The 15,921-nt window shown below is 40.0% G+C and overlaps 3 protein-coding genes across 3 annotated transcripts; 2 read left to right on the forward strand and 1 right to left on the reverse strand.

The window, feature by feature from the left end:
- Positions 1 to 342: 342 nt before the first annotated feature.
- On the forward strand, positions 343 to 2,804 carry LOC310957879 (interleukin-12 subunit alpha-like; the record flags this gene model as incomplete). The annotated part of the gene is made up of 5 exons (XM_083928617.1): positions 343 to 361; positions 456 to 601; positions 702 to 788; positions 1,611 to 1,733; positions 2,673 to 2,804. The coding sequence occupies 5 exons, from the start codon at positions 343 to 345 to the stop codon at positions 2,802 to 2,804; spliced, it is 507 nt and encodes a 168-aa protein (XP_083784743.1).
- Positions 2,805 to 5,360: 2,556 nt separating this feature from the next.
- Positions 5,361 to 8,619, forward strand: LOC310957880 (zona pellucida sperm-binding protein 3-like; the record flags this gene model as incomplete). The annotated part of the gene is made up of 7 exons (XM_083928618.1): positions 5,361 to 5,771; positions 5,917 to 6,032; positions 6,139 to 6,242; positions 6,381 to 6,558; positions 6,679 to 6,796; positions 6,948 to 7,033; positions 8,343 to 8,619. The coding sequence occupies 7 exons, from the start codon at positions 5,361 to 5,363 to the stop codon at positions 8,617 to 8,619; spliced, it is 1,290 nt and encodes a 429-aa protein (XP_083784744.1).
- A 3,998-nt stretch (positions 8,620 to 12,617) lies between these two features.
- arl14 (ADP-ribosylation factor-like 14) lies at positions 12,618 to 13,148 on the reverse strand (the record flags this gene model as incomplete). The annotated part of the gene is made up of 1 exon (XM_083928869.1): positions 12,618 to 13,148. The coding sequence occupies one exon, from the start codon at positions 13,146 to 13,148 to the stop codon at positions 12,618 to 12,620; it is 531 nt and encodes a 176-aa protein (XP_083784995.1).
- Between the last annotated feature and the right edge of the window lie 2,773 nt (positions 13,149 to 15,921).

Below are 15,921 nucleotides of genomic sequence, written 5' to 3' on the forward strand. Positions count from 1 at the left end.
TGATATAGTGGACATGGCAGATATCAGGTTTTAGTGATGTGCAGGATTTTAGTTTGAAATAGAGTGGAACATAATGCTTTCACTCTTAACTCTGGAAATGTCAACAATGAACAGTTACCAGTGAAGCTCCATTACTCACTGGTGTTTGTGTTAATTCCAGTTTCACTTAAGTATTTGTCAATATAGGGGGAAAATTACACAACCTTGAGTATGCACTTTCAAATTACAGTTAGGTGTGAAAACTGTTGTACAGTGAGGGGAATCCCTGCATCAGAGAGTATAAAACACTTAAGGTTTTCTGAGTTCAGTTACACCTGACCTGAGAATCGGAAGTTATTCAACATGCCACTCGTCAAGCTCTGTGAGTACAATGTACACTGACTGAACAGTGTTTTCTTTCTTGCAACAAAGGAGTTGAAACTGAATATTTACTATATTTTCCTTTATTTTGTCAGACTTTGCTCCTGTACTGCTGCTCCTCGTGCTCACCTGTCCTCCGGTCAGCCAGTCTGTGCCAGTGACGAGTAAAGGGCCGGTGACAGACTCCTGTGTTTTATACGCACAGATACTCCTACGCAACATCACTGATGCACTTACACAGGCAGGTCTACACACACTAAATGAAGATTTATTTCTGCTCTGTGACCTTTAATGTGTCTTTAAATTATAGTTCAAAAAAATAATCTTTCAATGTGATATAGAATAACCTGTTCAGTGGAATCGACTGCACAAAGCAGAGCGTGGAGCTGAACGCGGAGACTAACACGGCATCTGTTTGTGCACCAATGGTAAAGAACAAAAACATTTTATTGATGAATTTTACGTATGTATTTAAAGTTTGACACGTGGCAATATTAATTAGTTATTGTTCAAAACAATAATTGTATCTCAGTGTTGCACCCCATACAATCGTCTATGTCCAAATATATTATATATATACTCAAATTAAATTGCATTTGTCCCACAGAAATCTACATGCTCAGGAAAAGTGAAGTCAGAATTTGATCAGGTAGGTTGTGCGATGTCTCTAACTAATTATATAGAGTAACCTGAGAGTAATCTCAGAGTAATTCATTTTTCTCAGACTGTCAAATGTACACTTTAAATATAAGTAGTAGGAAACAGCCTTTGACACATTTACAGTTACTGTATTTTGCTGAGTTGATATGTACACTCAGTGTCCAATATATTAGGTACACATGTACAATCGAATGCAGTCATGTACAATAGATAATACTTTTATGATGCCTATGATGTTCAGTTTTTCTTGACGATGTCAAATCTGTTATAGCCAGTTGGTGATGGTGTTGTACAGGACTGCATCATGTTATTATTATTATTATTATTATTATTATTATTATTATTATTATTCTATTGAGATGTTTCTAATATTCTGTATGTAAAACAGAAGAACCAGAAAATAGAAACACCTCTCAATATAATTGAATTCAATAATAATAATTCAAAAACGCCACCTTTATGAATTACTTCAATAACATTAGCTGAATTTACACGGTCAGTGTTAACAAAAACCGAACATTGTGAGCTTCATAAAGATACATACACTATGTATATATTCATATATTGTCTTGACGATTGTCTTTATCCAGGATTCCTGTCTGACAAACATTGAGGAGGATCTGCATCACTACTACAAATTTCTAACAGCACAGCCGGACCCTGACAATCTACTTGCTTCAACTGTTCTGTTCAGTCTCAGAGAGCTCATGGAGGTAGTGACACATCTTACACAACATTAACAGTAATCAGCGCCAGTGTTGTTTAATACCATTTGCACCAATACTTTTAGCATCAAGTTAACACTGACTGTCTCATGAGGCGTTGCTGGGCTAAATCGCCAACAAGCTCATCTGCTTAAGTTATGATATGTGTATGTTATACATGCAAAAATGCATATTAAAAGGGGTGAGAAGAAGGAGAGAAAGTTTCTGCTAAGAGATAACTGCAATCACCTGCCAATGTTTAAAGTTCCCATGTCATGCTCATTTTCAGGTTCATACATTTATTTTGGGTTTTTACACTAACATGTTTACATGTTTGAATAATCACCCTCTGTCTGAAACGCTCATTTCCAGCATCTGCCTCATTAAGCCTCCCTCCTATAAAAGCCCAGTCTACTCTGATTGGTCAGCATTTCTAGGTCTTCCACAGTTGCACTCTAGGCATCTCTGCACCATCATTGCCACTGGGCTGTGTGCATTTCTCTGTGGATTGAGCATTTTGATACTTTCACACTATTTATACAGCACCTCAATCTGCTGTATTTATCAAAAAGAACATGGAAACCTCACTTTTAACCTTTAAATCAACAGCCGCATCTTGGACAATATTAAATTGTTCTTTCAAGACAGGGTTTAAGTGTAATGAAATGTATTAAAAATGCATAATTTGCTCTCAACAGAACTGCCCTACATGGTCTTTGCCAACAGACTTGGCTTCAAAGGAGGTAAGAGATTCCTTAATGCACGCCATGACCATGATTAGGATGAAGTTGTTATTTTTATTGACTCAGGTATTCTTATAATGCATATATATATATATATATTTGGTTGTCAGTGAATCAAAGATTCCAGACAAAGTATTCTAAATCCAAACAATTAAGCATAGTCTAATTGTTATAAATCATTTCAAAATTCCTGTGTTTCTTTAAGGCTGCTGCAGATCGTCCGAGCACCTACGATGACAGACTGAGCCTCTGCAAAGTGCTGAAGGGCTTCCAGGTCCGCAGCATCACAATCAACAGAGTCATTGCATACATGAACTCTGGAGAACACACTAGATGAGTAATTAAGCTCTAATAGATCAGTCATTTAGAAAGCTATACAGAACCTATTTACACATACATACCATAAACTACAGTAACAGTTCCTGTTACATTCAGATAAATCTACACTTCAGTCTACTTTTTGACTTTTTAGGAGCCTACATATTTATTATCTTTACGTGGTCATACAACTTATATTTAACATCGAGATGATGTGTTGGAGTACTTTTTTCTTTATAAAAAAATGTATTTATATACTATATGCTATTTATTCATTCATGTTATTTGAGCTATTTATTTTAAACTATTTATTGTTCTGTTATTCACCTGGTTCCAAGAATCACCAAATAAATATTATTCCTGCATGAATACTGTGGATTTATCGTTCATTTATTTTCTGTTGTTTACCTTTTCACTTTAATTTCAGAAAATGTATAACTGTGAGATAATTGAAGCCTATATTCTCCTTGATAGAAGACAATAGTGACACTTCATAGTCATAGATAATACATATGATCAAAGTCAGTCATTTGACGTGCAGATACACATTGTAGCCACAAAATGACAATATATTATGTGATTTACAGAAAAGATTTCTTTAATATAGAAGAGCTCTCTCTTATGATGGTCAGGTCCTGAATTCCTATGCAATTGTGATTTCTGTTAAACCCTTGACTATTATCCATTGACTATATTTTCCTGTAACCACCTCAGAACCCCCAGCTGAGCTTTGTGAGAATCATACTATCACAATGCACTGCTGGGTTTCTTTGTTCACATCCTATTGCAGCAACAAAACAACAATATATGTGATTCACAGGGGAATTTGATTTTTTTTTTTGTTTTAAATCCAGAATAGTTCTCATTCGTGATGAGCCTGTATTCCTATAAAGGTGCGATTTCCTTTAAACACGGCACTATACTATTCACCTGACTGTATGATCCTGTTACCACCTCAACTCACCGCAGAATGCAGTGTTGAATCTGTTCACACTTCATTTGGGAAGTCCAGTGTTAATAATCAACTTACAATCAACTATCAGGTGACCATAATAATGTCAGCAAAATGTTTTGATATTCAGAAGGATGTGAAAGTCATTCAGAACATATTCAGAGCCTATTAATAAAAGGAGTCAGAGTTAGGTCAGGTGTCACTCAGGTGCAAATATACATAATTAACAGTGGATGTCTACTTGAAATATACTTAGTCAACTGAAGACTCTATTCAGCTTTCAGTTTGCACAGACGGGCACTTTTGTTCTGGGATATGATGTTTTGAAAGGGCAGATAGTGGTAGTTCATGAAAACGTCATTGAAAGTCATACATAGCTTTTTGTTTCAAGTGTCACCCCTTCACATGTGTTCAGTGGAATCGGAACAACTGAGGTTTGTGGTGGATGACTATGACGTTCTTGCTGCTGAAAATGGGTGAGACAATTTACTGAAATAGTCAGACACAGGAGAAGATATAACCATGGGCCATATAATAATAACAATAATAATAATTATAATAATACAACAAATTGGTAACATGCAAGTCTGTCTCTGAGCAAAAATACTTATAGTATAGTATACTTATATATCATAGGACTACTCTTATTTCATACAGCCCACCACACCAAATTATAATTAATACTTATTCATGAAAATACACACACACACACACACACACACACACACACACACACACACACACACACACACACACACACACACACACACACACACACACACACACACACACACACACACCACACACACACACACACACACAGGTGTAAGGGGGGGGGGGCACAAAAGGAGAGAAAAAAATGCTATTTCGAAGAGAAAGGCCTACTATCTTCTGCATTTATAACTTGACAAAAATATGGTATAGATAGAAATTTGAAATGTTGCACAATTAATGCACTAACTCTAAAAGCACGTTTGGTTTCATTAACAGAGACCTGGTGGTAATTTATGTTGTATTTGCATGTTTTCGACAAATATCTCTGTAAGTTTCTTAGAACAACATTAACAAAGATATTTCATGTTGTTTTGTTTTTTTAACTTCATGCTCATGTAGCCTATCCCAAACAGTCCTTCTTCTGTACCATGTATTTGTATTTCAGACTGTTAAATTAAATTTTTATGTAATTAGGACAGACCTCAAAGCAAAAACAGACAGACTTCTGAACTGAGAACACATTATTCATGAACTGACATTATTGGAACAGCTGCTATTTACTTCATGTAATCCAATTACATTCATTCAACCCGTGTCCACCGAGATACAATTACATATGCAGTTAGTGCCACCTAGTGGGGAAAAATAGCTTGCAGCAGCTTAGCCAAAGGACCATGATACCAAATGTAGTGTTTTCAATAAATTAGGCTCCATAGGCCCACACTACAAATGTTAAACACGCTCATGCTTAAACGTTTCAAATAAGGACAAACAGACATGCGCAGAAACAGGGTTGTAATCGGTCAAACCCTGCTCCCAGGTGTGTTTGAGTGTAATTACTCACAGCTGGTGATATGTTCATAGGTCACAGGACACCTACGCTCCTTACAAGCTTGTCCGAGGCCGAGAATGGACCGAAACCTTTACACAACCTCTTCTTTGTGGAGGATAATCATCCTTATATCAGCTTCCAAACTCACAGAGAGCCGGTTACTGCACGACCGAAGCCCCAGCAGCGCCACAACAAACTCCCGCATCCAATACAGGACTGACATCCGCCCGGAGAGAACGGAGGTCCGACAGCAACAGAGCGAAGGGCTCAGCGTGCGGCCTCGACCCGTCGCGGTCAACTGCCATGCGAACTCGATGCGGGTCGTGGTGCGGGCTGACTTGTTTGACACGGGCATCCAGGTGGACGGCAGAGATCTGCGCCTGGGCTCTGACTCCGTGAGTGAAGGGAGTGTGTGCGGAGCAGTCCCATCAGGAGAGGCGGAATTCACCATCCAGGTCCACCTCATGGATTGTGGAGCTAAACTCTCAGTAAGCAGTCTTTTTAAAAATCTTTTTATGGGATGTAGCTCAAGTGAACGTGTAAAAAATCGGTGTTAAGTGACTGAATTTAGGCTTCTTGTTATATTGCTATATAGATGTAGACATTCTTAAAGACGAATATTGTTCCTTTCAGTCGACAACAGAGAAGATTATCTACTCTAATGTCCTGGTCTACTCTCCTGTACCTTCATCTGAGGGTTTGCTCAGACTGGATGGAGCAGTTATTCCAGTTGAATGTCATTATGAAAAGTAAGTCCTGTATTTTTTTTTTTTTTAGGGTGTTTAAACAGTGTTATACGTATAGCATGTAAAATATTATTATTTAATATTGCAATAACATACCATCTATTTTCAGGAGGTATGCTGTGGATGGCATTTCTCTGCATCCAACGTGGCTTCCCTCAGTCTCCATTGTCTCAGCAGATGATCAGATAGACTTCAATCTGCTACTCATGACTGGTATGAAACGTTTGAGTGACGGAGCATCTTTTTCAATTTCATCTTCATAAGGAATTCTTACCTTTTTTAGATGACTGTTGTATAAGGGAATTGTAGAATTGGTTCAAATGTTTGGATTTCTCATTTGTATCTTCACAGATGATTGGCAGTTTGAGAGGGAGTCTTATTCTTACTTCCTGGGCGACCCCATTCTTTTTGAAGTTTCTGCCATCGTCACAAACCACATGCCCCTGCGTGTCTATGTTGACCGATGTGTTGCCACACCAACTCCTGATGCAGAGGCCACATTAAGCTACGCCTTTATTGACCATTACGGGTATAAGCTCAACATCCCAATCTTAGAAAACAAAGAGACTGTAGTAAAATGATCTTGTTTCTCTTTTAAACTTAAATCAACTGCATTCCCAACAATTGTTTTCATTTGCTGCGATCACAGATGCCTTGCTGATGCTTACCTCACAAACTCCAACTCCCGCTTCCTACCAAGAGTTGAAGAGCACAAGTTGAGATTTCAGCTTGAGGCCTTCAGGTTCTACCAGGAGCCAAGCAAACAGGTTGGTTAATTTTCTTGTCTTTGGCATGCACTTTGGAGAATACATCTTTTTAATAGTATAAAACCGTGTAAGACTTGCATTAATAAGTTAATTCTGTTCATACATGAGACCTTAAGAGTAGCTTTCATATTTCACACCAATTCTCTCACAGGTCTACATCACCTGCTATGTGAAGGCTGTTCCAGTCGTGCTCAGTGTCAGCTCTCAAAACAGGGCCTGCTCTATGATTGAGAACAGGTATTGTACTAATGATGCCATCATTTTCAGCATGGCCTCTTCTCTCTACAGTGTCGCAATACTATTAGAAAATAAGGACTGAAATTATCAAGGCTGGACCTGGATATTCAGTATTCATTCATTGAGTAGGTATCCGGTTTTCAGTTTTGGTATTCAGGTATTGTTTTTGTTTAAACACATTCCTTAAATAATAATGACTTTTTAAATTAAAGGGAAAGACACGTGTTGCAGCACAGTGATTGCATTACTCCGCGTCAGTCTCTCCTGTGTTTTGCTGCCATTTATTGTCACTTTTCTTTTTTCGTAGCTGAAGAACAGTTGCAAACTTGTTGTTCTTATTCCAACTTTAGCTGCCCTGTTTAACAATGTAGTCATAAAGACATGCATGCATGCAGGCTGAAATGACTGTTTTTCAGAACAATTTTCAGTAATTAGCCGCTGATTTATGAATTCCACTGAAACATTGCAGCCTGTGCGAGTTGGAGCCACTTCTGTTGACGTCGCAATATAACAGAGGCCTGTGTGCCTTGTGTCTGTAGCAGACTGGTGTTTTCAAGAGATTTACGGAAGATAAACATCTATGTCAGCATGTATTCATGCAGAGCTGAGCTGTCTGGCTTCTTTCAGATTCGGGCTTCATAAAATTAAGTAATTGTTTTTTCATATTTGCTGAAAGTATCACTATATCCTGACAGCACTATGAGACCGCTGATCTGTGAAACGGTAATGCACCTCTGCATCGAGCTGCTGCTCCTTGTCCGCTCCTAATGGCATCTGCTAGATTTCACAGCACCCGACAGACAACCTCAAGATTCAGTTAGTTACTGTATTGCCTATTTCTGTTTTCAGAAATATATTTTAGTTACTGTTTAGCTGTAAAATGAGCACCTAGCTGAGGGGGCAGTACTTTATTTTGGCTGGACTTGGTACAAACTTTCTCATTTTATAACTGAACAGCAAACTAAAATGTTTCTGAAAAGCACTTTATACAAAAATAGGCTATATTGATTATTTGATTTTAAGCAGACATCAGAGTTCATGAGCAGTCATTTGCAATGTGTACGATTACTGCTTGGCTCACATTGGTTGTTTTTGGTCAGACACGATGGGATCTTTCAGAAGCCATTAGGAGCAGACGGGGAAAAGCAGAGGCACGTGACTTTTCCATAGATCGTCTGTCTCAAGTTACCGACCCCAGCTTTAAATGCCCTGTCTGAAAATGCTCTTGAGTATAAAACATGCTATGATATGCTGAAATGATTTCACTAATTTTACTGTCCCTTAATTTGAAAATTGCTTCCTTATACAGATGGAGGTCAGTAGATGGAAACGATCAGGCATGTAGTAGCTGCGATCGCTCACATTTGGATCAGGAGCCTCTGCCCACAGAACCCGCTAAAACTACCACCAGGAAAGCATGGCCTTCCAAAGCGTCTCAGGAGAGTTCAGCTGAGAACAGACCCGAACACTTCCCGGCCAATTATGTCAGTTACCGTCCAGGAATGTACCAGAGCCAACAAAACCAACCTCAGCAATCCTCTGCTGGAGTGATGAAGAGAGGGGCAGAGTACAAATCAGGTGAGTGACGACGCATATTAAATGTCCTGAATTCTTAATTTTGTTTGGTCTTTCAACATATTATGTGCAATTTCGACTTACTTCATGGACTTTTTTTCTCACATTTTATCAAGTTTAAAGGTCCAATCTTTTGAACCTCCAAACAATAAATATTCCCAAATGTATTGACAGGTCCTTAATGCAGACTAAATGCTGAACTCTAAATGTTGTTTGTTGATAATAGGCTTATATACTGTACAGTATGTATTCAGTTGATATGCACAGCAGATATAAAAGATCAAAGGTTGAATTAAGCTTGAATATACTGTAATTTGATGTTGACTTATTCAACTTTTAGTGCAGTTGAAATAAAACCTTTTGACATTTATGCATTTATTTATTTTTTACAGAGCGAACTATTCAGCTGGGACCCATTACTGTCCTGCCATTCAGCAAAACAGACACGATACCATCAGATTCCAAAATGGTACCTTCACCAAAGAACAGGAACTGAGAACCAGGACAGCACAGACTGAGGATTTAAAAAAAGAGGAATCATCACTGGACAAAAAACATTTCTGAAACAACCCCTGTGAATGCACGTTAATCTCGTCACACCATCTCACCTGAAATAGTTTTTCCTCTGCTTTGTTATGGTTCTTGTGTTTACTCCAATAAAGATTTTACCTTAGCTTGACTTTTTTTCTTTTCACCTGTTTTATACAAAACATAAAAGCAATACTCAAATATTTGATGTCTGATCTTTATGAAATATGAATCCCCATTCTAACTTTTGCCAGGAAAGAAGAAACATACTCTATATTCACCATTGTTTTTTGGTGTAATCTGAAGTACTTTTAAAATAAAACTCCTGTGGCAGGTTGAAACTCTGGCTTTCTGACACGTTGCGTATCACAATCGGAAATACTGGAAAAATACAATGCTTAGTTTCAGGGCATCATGTATGTATTCTAGACAGAATATTTATGAGGATTCTTGGAATTGCCTTTTTTAACATTTCTAATTTTCTAGTCAGAGATTGCAAGGAGGGGGTAAAGAAAGGCTTGAAGGGCTGACATGCATTAAAAGCATCAAAGCTGGGATTGAACTCATAACTGTCACATATCGTCATCTTAGTCATTGTCCATATATCTACCAGTTGCACTATCATTGACATCTTGCATATGGGTATATGTGTGCCCTATTTTTGTAGAGAAGCTTCATTTTGAGCCACGAGTTGTCATTACTTAAAGAACTCAGTATGCCTGTAGCTTACAATTGAATTAGCCTTGGGTTGTAAGACCTTGGTCAGCAGCAGAAGTGGATGTCAAAATGATGTCCTCTTGTGTATTTTAACACAAATACACAAAACACAATGCACCCTTTTGACATCCACTTTAAAGCTTCATCTAACACAATTCCAGCTTTTTTGATCTGATGAGAAAAGCAGGCATGCTATTAGGGAGCACTTCCCTCCATTACTACCAGCAGCTTACTCATGTAGTCACATTATTGATTAACCCATGTGAGGGGTGTACACTGCACTAAATGTTGGTTTTGCCTGCATTCATCCAATAAAATAACACTTTCTACTTGAATCACTTCCAAGTCATATTTGTATTAGAAACATTCTCTGAAAAAAATGCTTGTTGCTGGCTGTGAGTTTACTGTTGTGGTTAGGTGTGTTGGAGTTTTCTCCCAAGCCCTTTATTTAGAGTTTTTTTTTGTTGCAAAAACGCTTGTTGACAGGGGCAACGCTTTGCACTTACAGCACTATGTATACTAATCAGCTTAAATGGACGTCTACGGAACCATTGCAGCCTTTTAAGGAAAGAACTGACTTGACCCCTAAATGTACACCAGTATTAATATTGCAGGTGGAAATGCTTCGTCCTCCTGCCATCTAGAACATTAGGTTATTTAGGTTTAGTTGTGTCAGCACCTCGGACAGCGCCTACTCATTGTTTCAGTCAGTGGGCGTGTTGAGCGCTGTCCGCGTCCTGAAACATAACAGGGGCTTCTGCAGGTTGCTTGTTTTTATTTTCCCCTCCGACCTTCCTGATGAATCATGGGCTCATTTCTCAGTGCTTCAGACACGACTGGGTCGATGTCCTGGGCGCCTGTTTACTTTCGTATCCAATGAATAACCCATTATATGTAAGACTGTGTTTACGATTCGCTGGACGGCATTAATATACCCGCTAAGTGCATAATAAATCAGGGGCACATCGAAGTACACTTAGGAGTTAATGTCAAGCTTATCATCACATTTATATGTTGCAGAGAGGCGTTCAGCTGTCTGCATAGCCTCAATTGTGTTTGGTGAATATTAAATGCTAACTATTCAACGAGTGAACATTTGGACGTTTTGTTTTAGATTGCTCTTTTCCATTCTTTGTTTCCGTACCTCTCTGTCCTCTGGGCATGGGTTGATGATGGCTCTGCGTCAGCGTTCCAGCGAACGCATCTTTCATAATTGAGTCGTCTCGCCCCGGCACTCTAGCTTTACCATCGAGGTTCACTGGATCATTTCTCCCGTTATAAACACAGCAACGATGCTTTTCTACAAATGCCAAACGCTGATGGTGTTCGCTTTTTGCTTTCTTGTTCGCGCGGTTGTTGATTCCATCCGAAAATGTGGACAGGAACTTTGTCGGGACGACCAGGTCTGCTGCGCGCAGGGAAACGACACCAATGTCGTCACTTGTTGCAGGCAGTTTGTGGACAAGACTTACTACAACATCGCCATGGTCACCCGGAAACTTTCCGGGGTACTTATTATGCTGCTTCTCTTCGCTGTGGGATACTTTGTCCAGCGAATGTTGTGCTCCAGATCCCGGCAGCTCACCCCGCCACACAACGGACACCCGACTGTTACCACATCACAAGATCCGCTAATGGAGGGCAGTACACCGGACGGCTTGATGGATCCGGCTCCTGCTGCTCAACTGCCCTCATACGATGAATGCAAACGCCTGCCGACATATGAAGAAACGGTGCGGGATGGGAGCAGAGGACAGCCGTCCAACATGGGACAGTACATGACAAGGACGTCAGTTGGATAAATTAGGCTCTCACTATATATTCGACAATTGTTTCATATCATTATAATGGACATTTCCGAAGCAAACCGATCATGATGTTGTCTGGTTTCCCCCTGCAGCAGCCTCAAATGTGTGCCTTTATGCAACAAAAAAAAGACCTACTACAGTATATCCTACTGGTAAACGATTTAGTCGCTCAGCGCTGCATTTGTTCTGGGGCATGTACCAGCGAGTCTCAAAGTTAACTCCGTTTTCTAATAGGACACGCTTTGTTAATGGTTTTGCTAGTAAGTAATATATGGTTGCGCTTTATAAATTAGTAATAAATCATTAAATCAAATCAAGAACAACTTTGGACTCTGGCTAATTATCTTTTGGCTGTTTAATCCACCATGAATAATCTTGAAATAAACGACTGGGTCGATGTCCTGGGCGCCTGTATTAACAATTTATCAACATTTACCACTAAATTCTGGGTGGATTATTGTTATTGTAATGGTAATATCAAATGACTGCATTAGTACCCCTGATGGGGGTTTTCACAGCTGCAGCACTCTTGCGTACATGCACTTTGTTCGCTGATACTTATGTTGTATCAGTGGGATGCCTTATGGACCCGAGGGTTCAATGTAAATGATAGCTGAGTGAGATCATCGAATTCTGTTTGAAGGCTGTAAGACTATAGGTTGCACCCGGTAAACAAAGAATTTCTATAGTAACTTATGGTGTGTTTGTGGTGCTCAGCGGTGATTCTAATACACAGTAATAGACTCGATGGTATCTTGTGTTTCCTGTGGTATCTATAAAAGTGTCCTATTTCACTCACAGAGTGCTTGCAAGATTACTTGCATAACGAAAATTGCTTGACCAAAATATAATTTATTGTTGACATAAAGGAGTTTAGATTTGATTTCAAAAGCAATTTGTCACATTGTCAATGGTTTAAAAAGAACATGTTTAACGTGAATAAATCTCAAAATTGTTTATTTGATCATTTGGACCACTCGTCTGAAAGCCTCTTCAACTCCAAATCCCGTCGATGCGGAGCAAGGCTGAACGAACCAATCCCGACCCGAGCAAATCTTCCTCAGGTTAAACCTGTCCTTGATTTCAGTGACAGTCAGTGCGCCGTTCACGTCCTGTTTGTTGGCGAGAATGACGAACGGACGGCCCCGCAGCTGCTCGCTCCTCAGCGTGTTCTCCAGCTCCCTCCGCGCCTCCTCCAGACGCTCTCTGCCCGAGCTGTCCACAACAAACACGACAGCTGCCGTGTCCTGGTGGAAACTTGTCCAGTGCTCGCGCATCTTTTCCTGGCCACCGACGTCCCACACGGTTAAGGCGATGTTTTTCCGGTTCTTTCTTGCCTCGAACATTTCCACGTTGAAGCCGATGGTAGGGACGGTGCCGACGCACGCCTTGTGTTTCAGTTTGTAGAGGAGGGTGGATTTCCCAGCGTTGTCCAGGCCCAGAATGAGGACTTGGGCTTCTGGTTGTTTAGATCCTCGCAGTCCCATAGCGACGTGGTAATAACTCAAGTGGGATAGGCACATCTTACTCTTTTTGGCGCAGTGTTTGCATAGTGCGTTGCCCGGAGTTTAATAGATAAGCCATTAGCTCCATGCTGACTGTAACTCACAGCTCACTGATAAGGCGCCACACCAGGGGGCAAAGTTTGTACCAACCAGAGGATTCCCCTCGTTTATACGCTTTATAAGTAAAGTTATGAAACCTTAGTACATCTGTAAGAAAACAATATTCATCATCTGGCATAGGTTAGAAAAAGGTTATCCTAAGTTGTTTTACTGTAAGATATTCTGCTACTAATCTAGTCCAGATTATTAAAGCACATTGAATAGATAATCAATTACATTCTTTCTCAAACGTTTCTCATTGCTGCTGCTTGTTTCTGAAAAAAAGTACATTGCTGTGAATATGATTTCTGAAAATAAACCCAATCTAGTAAAAACGATTCTGAAATAGAAAGAATAAAATGAGTCATTTATTTGTGTTGTTATAAGACCTGGTGCACAGTGCCTTGGATACAATGTTGAACGCAATCATTTTCCTGCAATTATATTCTGACAGTTCAGGAATTTTAAACATATAAACGACACAATAGTTGCCCTATTGTAAGTGTCAGTTGTAAATTGTCAGTTGGTAAACATGAGGAATAATATTCAGACTTAAGCAAAATAAAGAAAATAATATGGCACTTTGAGTCGTTAAATCCTTCATTTTAACATGCTGTACATCTCAAACAGTCCACACAGCCCAGCCTTGCAGCCCTGACACCCTCTGCCTCAAACGCACCACCACTTTCCCAAAACCTCAAAGTTTCCAAAAAGAAAAGGAGCCATAAATCAACTTGGACATCCTGCTGCTGTGACACCTTTCACTTACTGAGAGACATTCTAGACATCCAGTCCATCACATTAAAACAACCATCTATATATATTAAAACATGATTTAAAAACATGTATTCGTGCTATTGTATGACATTTACACAATCTAATGAAAAAATAGGATACAATCGCATAAAAAGGAAGGAAAAATAAATAATGGTGGGTCAGTCATTGAAAGGATACTTGACCAAAGAGCATTGCGTTTACAAACCTCTCTTGTTAATTTAAGTAACAGCGTGTTTGAGGTAAGCTAGTATCACAATGCGTTTACACCCAAAAGTATCCAACTCCCAGTAGCTCCCTTGTTCATCTGATCCACTCCACATTCTTCTGAATATGTAAAAAAAAAAATGAAGTCACCGTCTCCCTCAGTCTGACACTGAACATATGAATGTCTCATACAGACTAAATGAATCAAATACAGTGGTCAGTCCGGCCAACTCTTCCATGCTGCGGCGACGATTTGAATCCACCTTGTGTCCACTCTGCGGTGTGGAGGCGCACTTCAGCGCAGGAACCCAAATCATAGGCACCCTGCTGCTCTGGAGACGCCACAAAGTGCGTCTAAGCACGCGGTGCTTCACTTAATTCCATCGAATAATTCTTTGGCATTTCACCTGGAGATTTTTTTTTTATTTCTTTATCAAGATCTGGTCCATATCTCTCCCGGTTTCACCCACACGCCACCGGTTGGATTGTCCATCACGTATACCAGCCCCGCGGTGTCGCAGCGGCTTTGCGTCCAAGAATGGGGTGTCGACTTCTCCGTTGCCCGTGGAGAAGAGCGAAGACAGGCCGACTGACTGGTCGCCTTCTTCTGAATGCGAACAACACAGGCTTGAGTACAACACGCGTCGATTCTGTGATACATGTCGACTGTTTTAACGCGCTGGAAAATCACCCGCGCTTCTATGGAGGATTTGGAGCCGTGCTGTCCCATATTATAACTTAAACTCTCCAAGAGTCAGAGCAGAGTTGTTTAACTTGTGCTTATGTCTGAGTTGGCTCAATGTGTGTGAGTTTCTTCCTCTGGTGCCTGCGCGCACTTGTCTCACTTATAAAGCGAAATCTCTATAGGCTAAAGTAGGACAACGAGTTCCAGTAAAGCTGTACTGTAGTGTGACGCGCTTGACTTTATGGTTATGAGACCACTGGGTGTTCAAACGCGGGTCGTAGGTATTCGGACCGGTCCATGCCCGAGCTATTCTGAGTCTCTCCACCTGGTAAATATCGTCACTAAACTTGGCATCATCGAGCGCTTCCGAGCTGTCTGCGTTCCCACCAGAAGGCTGCAGCGGGGTTGAGTTGCCTTGCAGGCGGCGGCGGTGCAGAGTTATGGTATGGAAAGTTATTTGTGGCCTGACAGAGGCATCCCGGAAGCATGCAGAAGACGTCACGTGCTCCTGATCTCACCACCTCATTATTTCGTGATTGTTGATGGGAAATGATTTACAACTAACAGGTTCACGAGACAGGCGGCAAGACCACAACTGATTCAAATTCCTGGAGGTGATACATCTTGGAAGAAGGGAAGGATGTTCGTCATCGCTTACCTCTGTCCTAAATATCTGTATTTGATATGCCCCTGAGAAAGGCATTAAAAACAGCTTAAACTGTTAAAATGCATACTGTATAAGTCGTGATATAAGTAGTTTGAGAGACCAGTGAGATTTTTTTTTCTGGTGATCCATTTTCTAAATTTGATCTTAATTGTATTTGTCTCCTTGTTTATGACTAAAACAGTTTTGTCATCATCATTTTTAATCAAGATGATCATCAAGTATTTGTTCCATCTGTGAAGACAAGTGAAAAAAGTTTTGGCAGATGATTTATTTTTCTTTGTCAGGATCATAATTCTGTCAAGTGTTTGTTGTTGTAATACTCA

Source organism: Echiichthys vipera (assembly GCF_963691815.1).
Source record: "Echiichthys vipera genome assembly, chromosome: 15".
NCBI classification, from domain to species: domain Eukaryota; kingdom Metazoa; phylum Chordata; class Actinopteri; order Perciformes; family Trachinidae; genus Echiichthys; species Echiichthys vipera.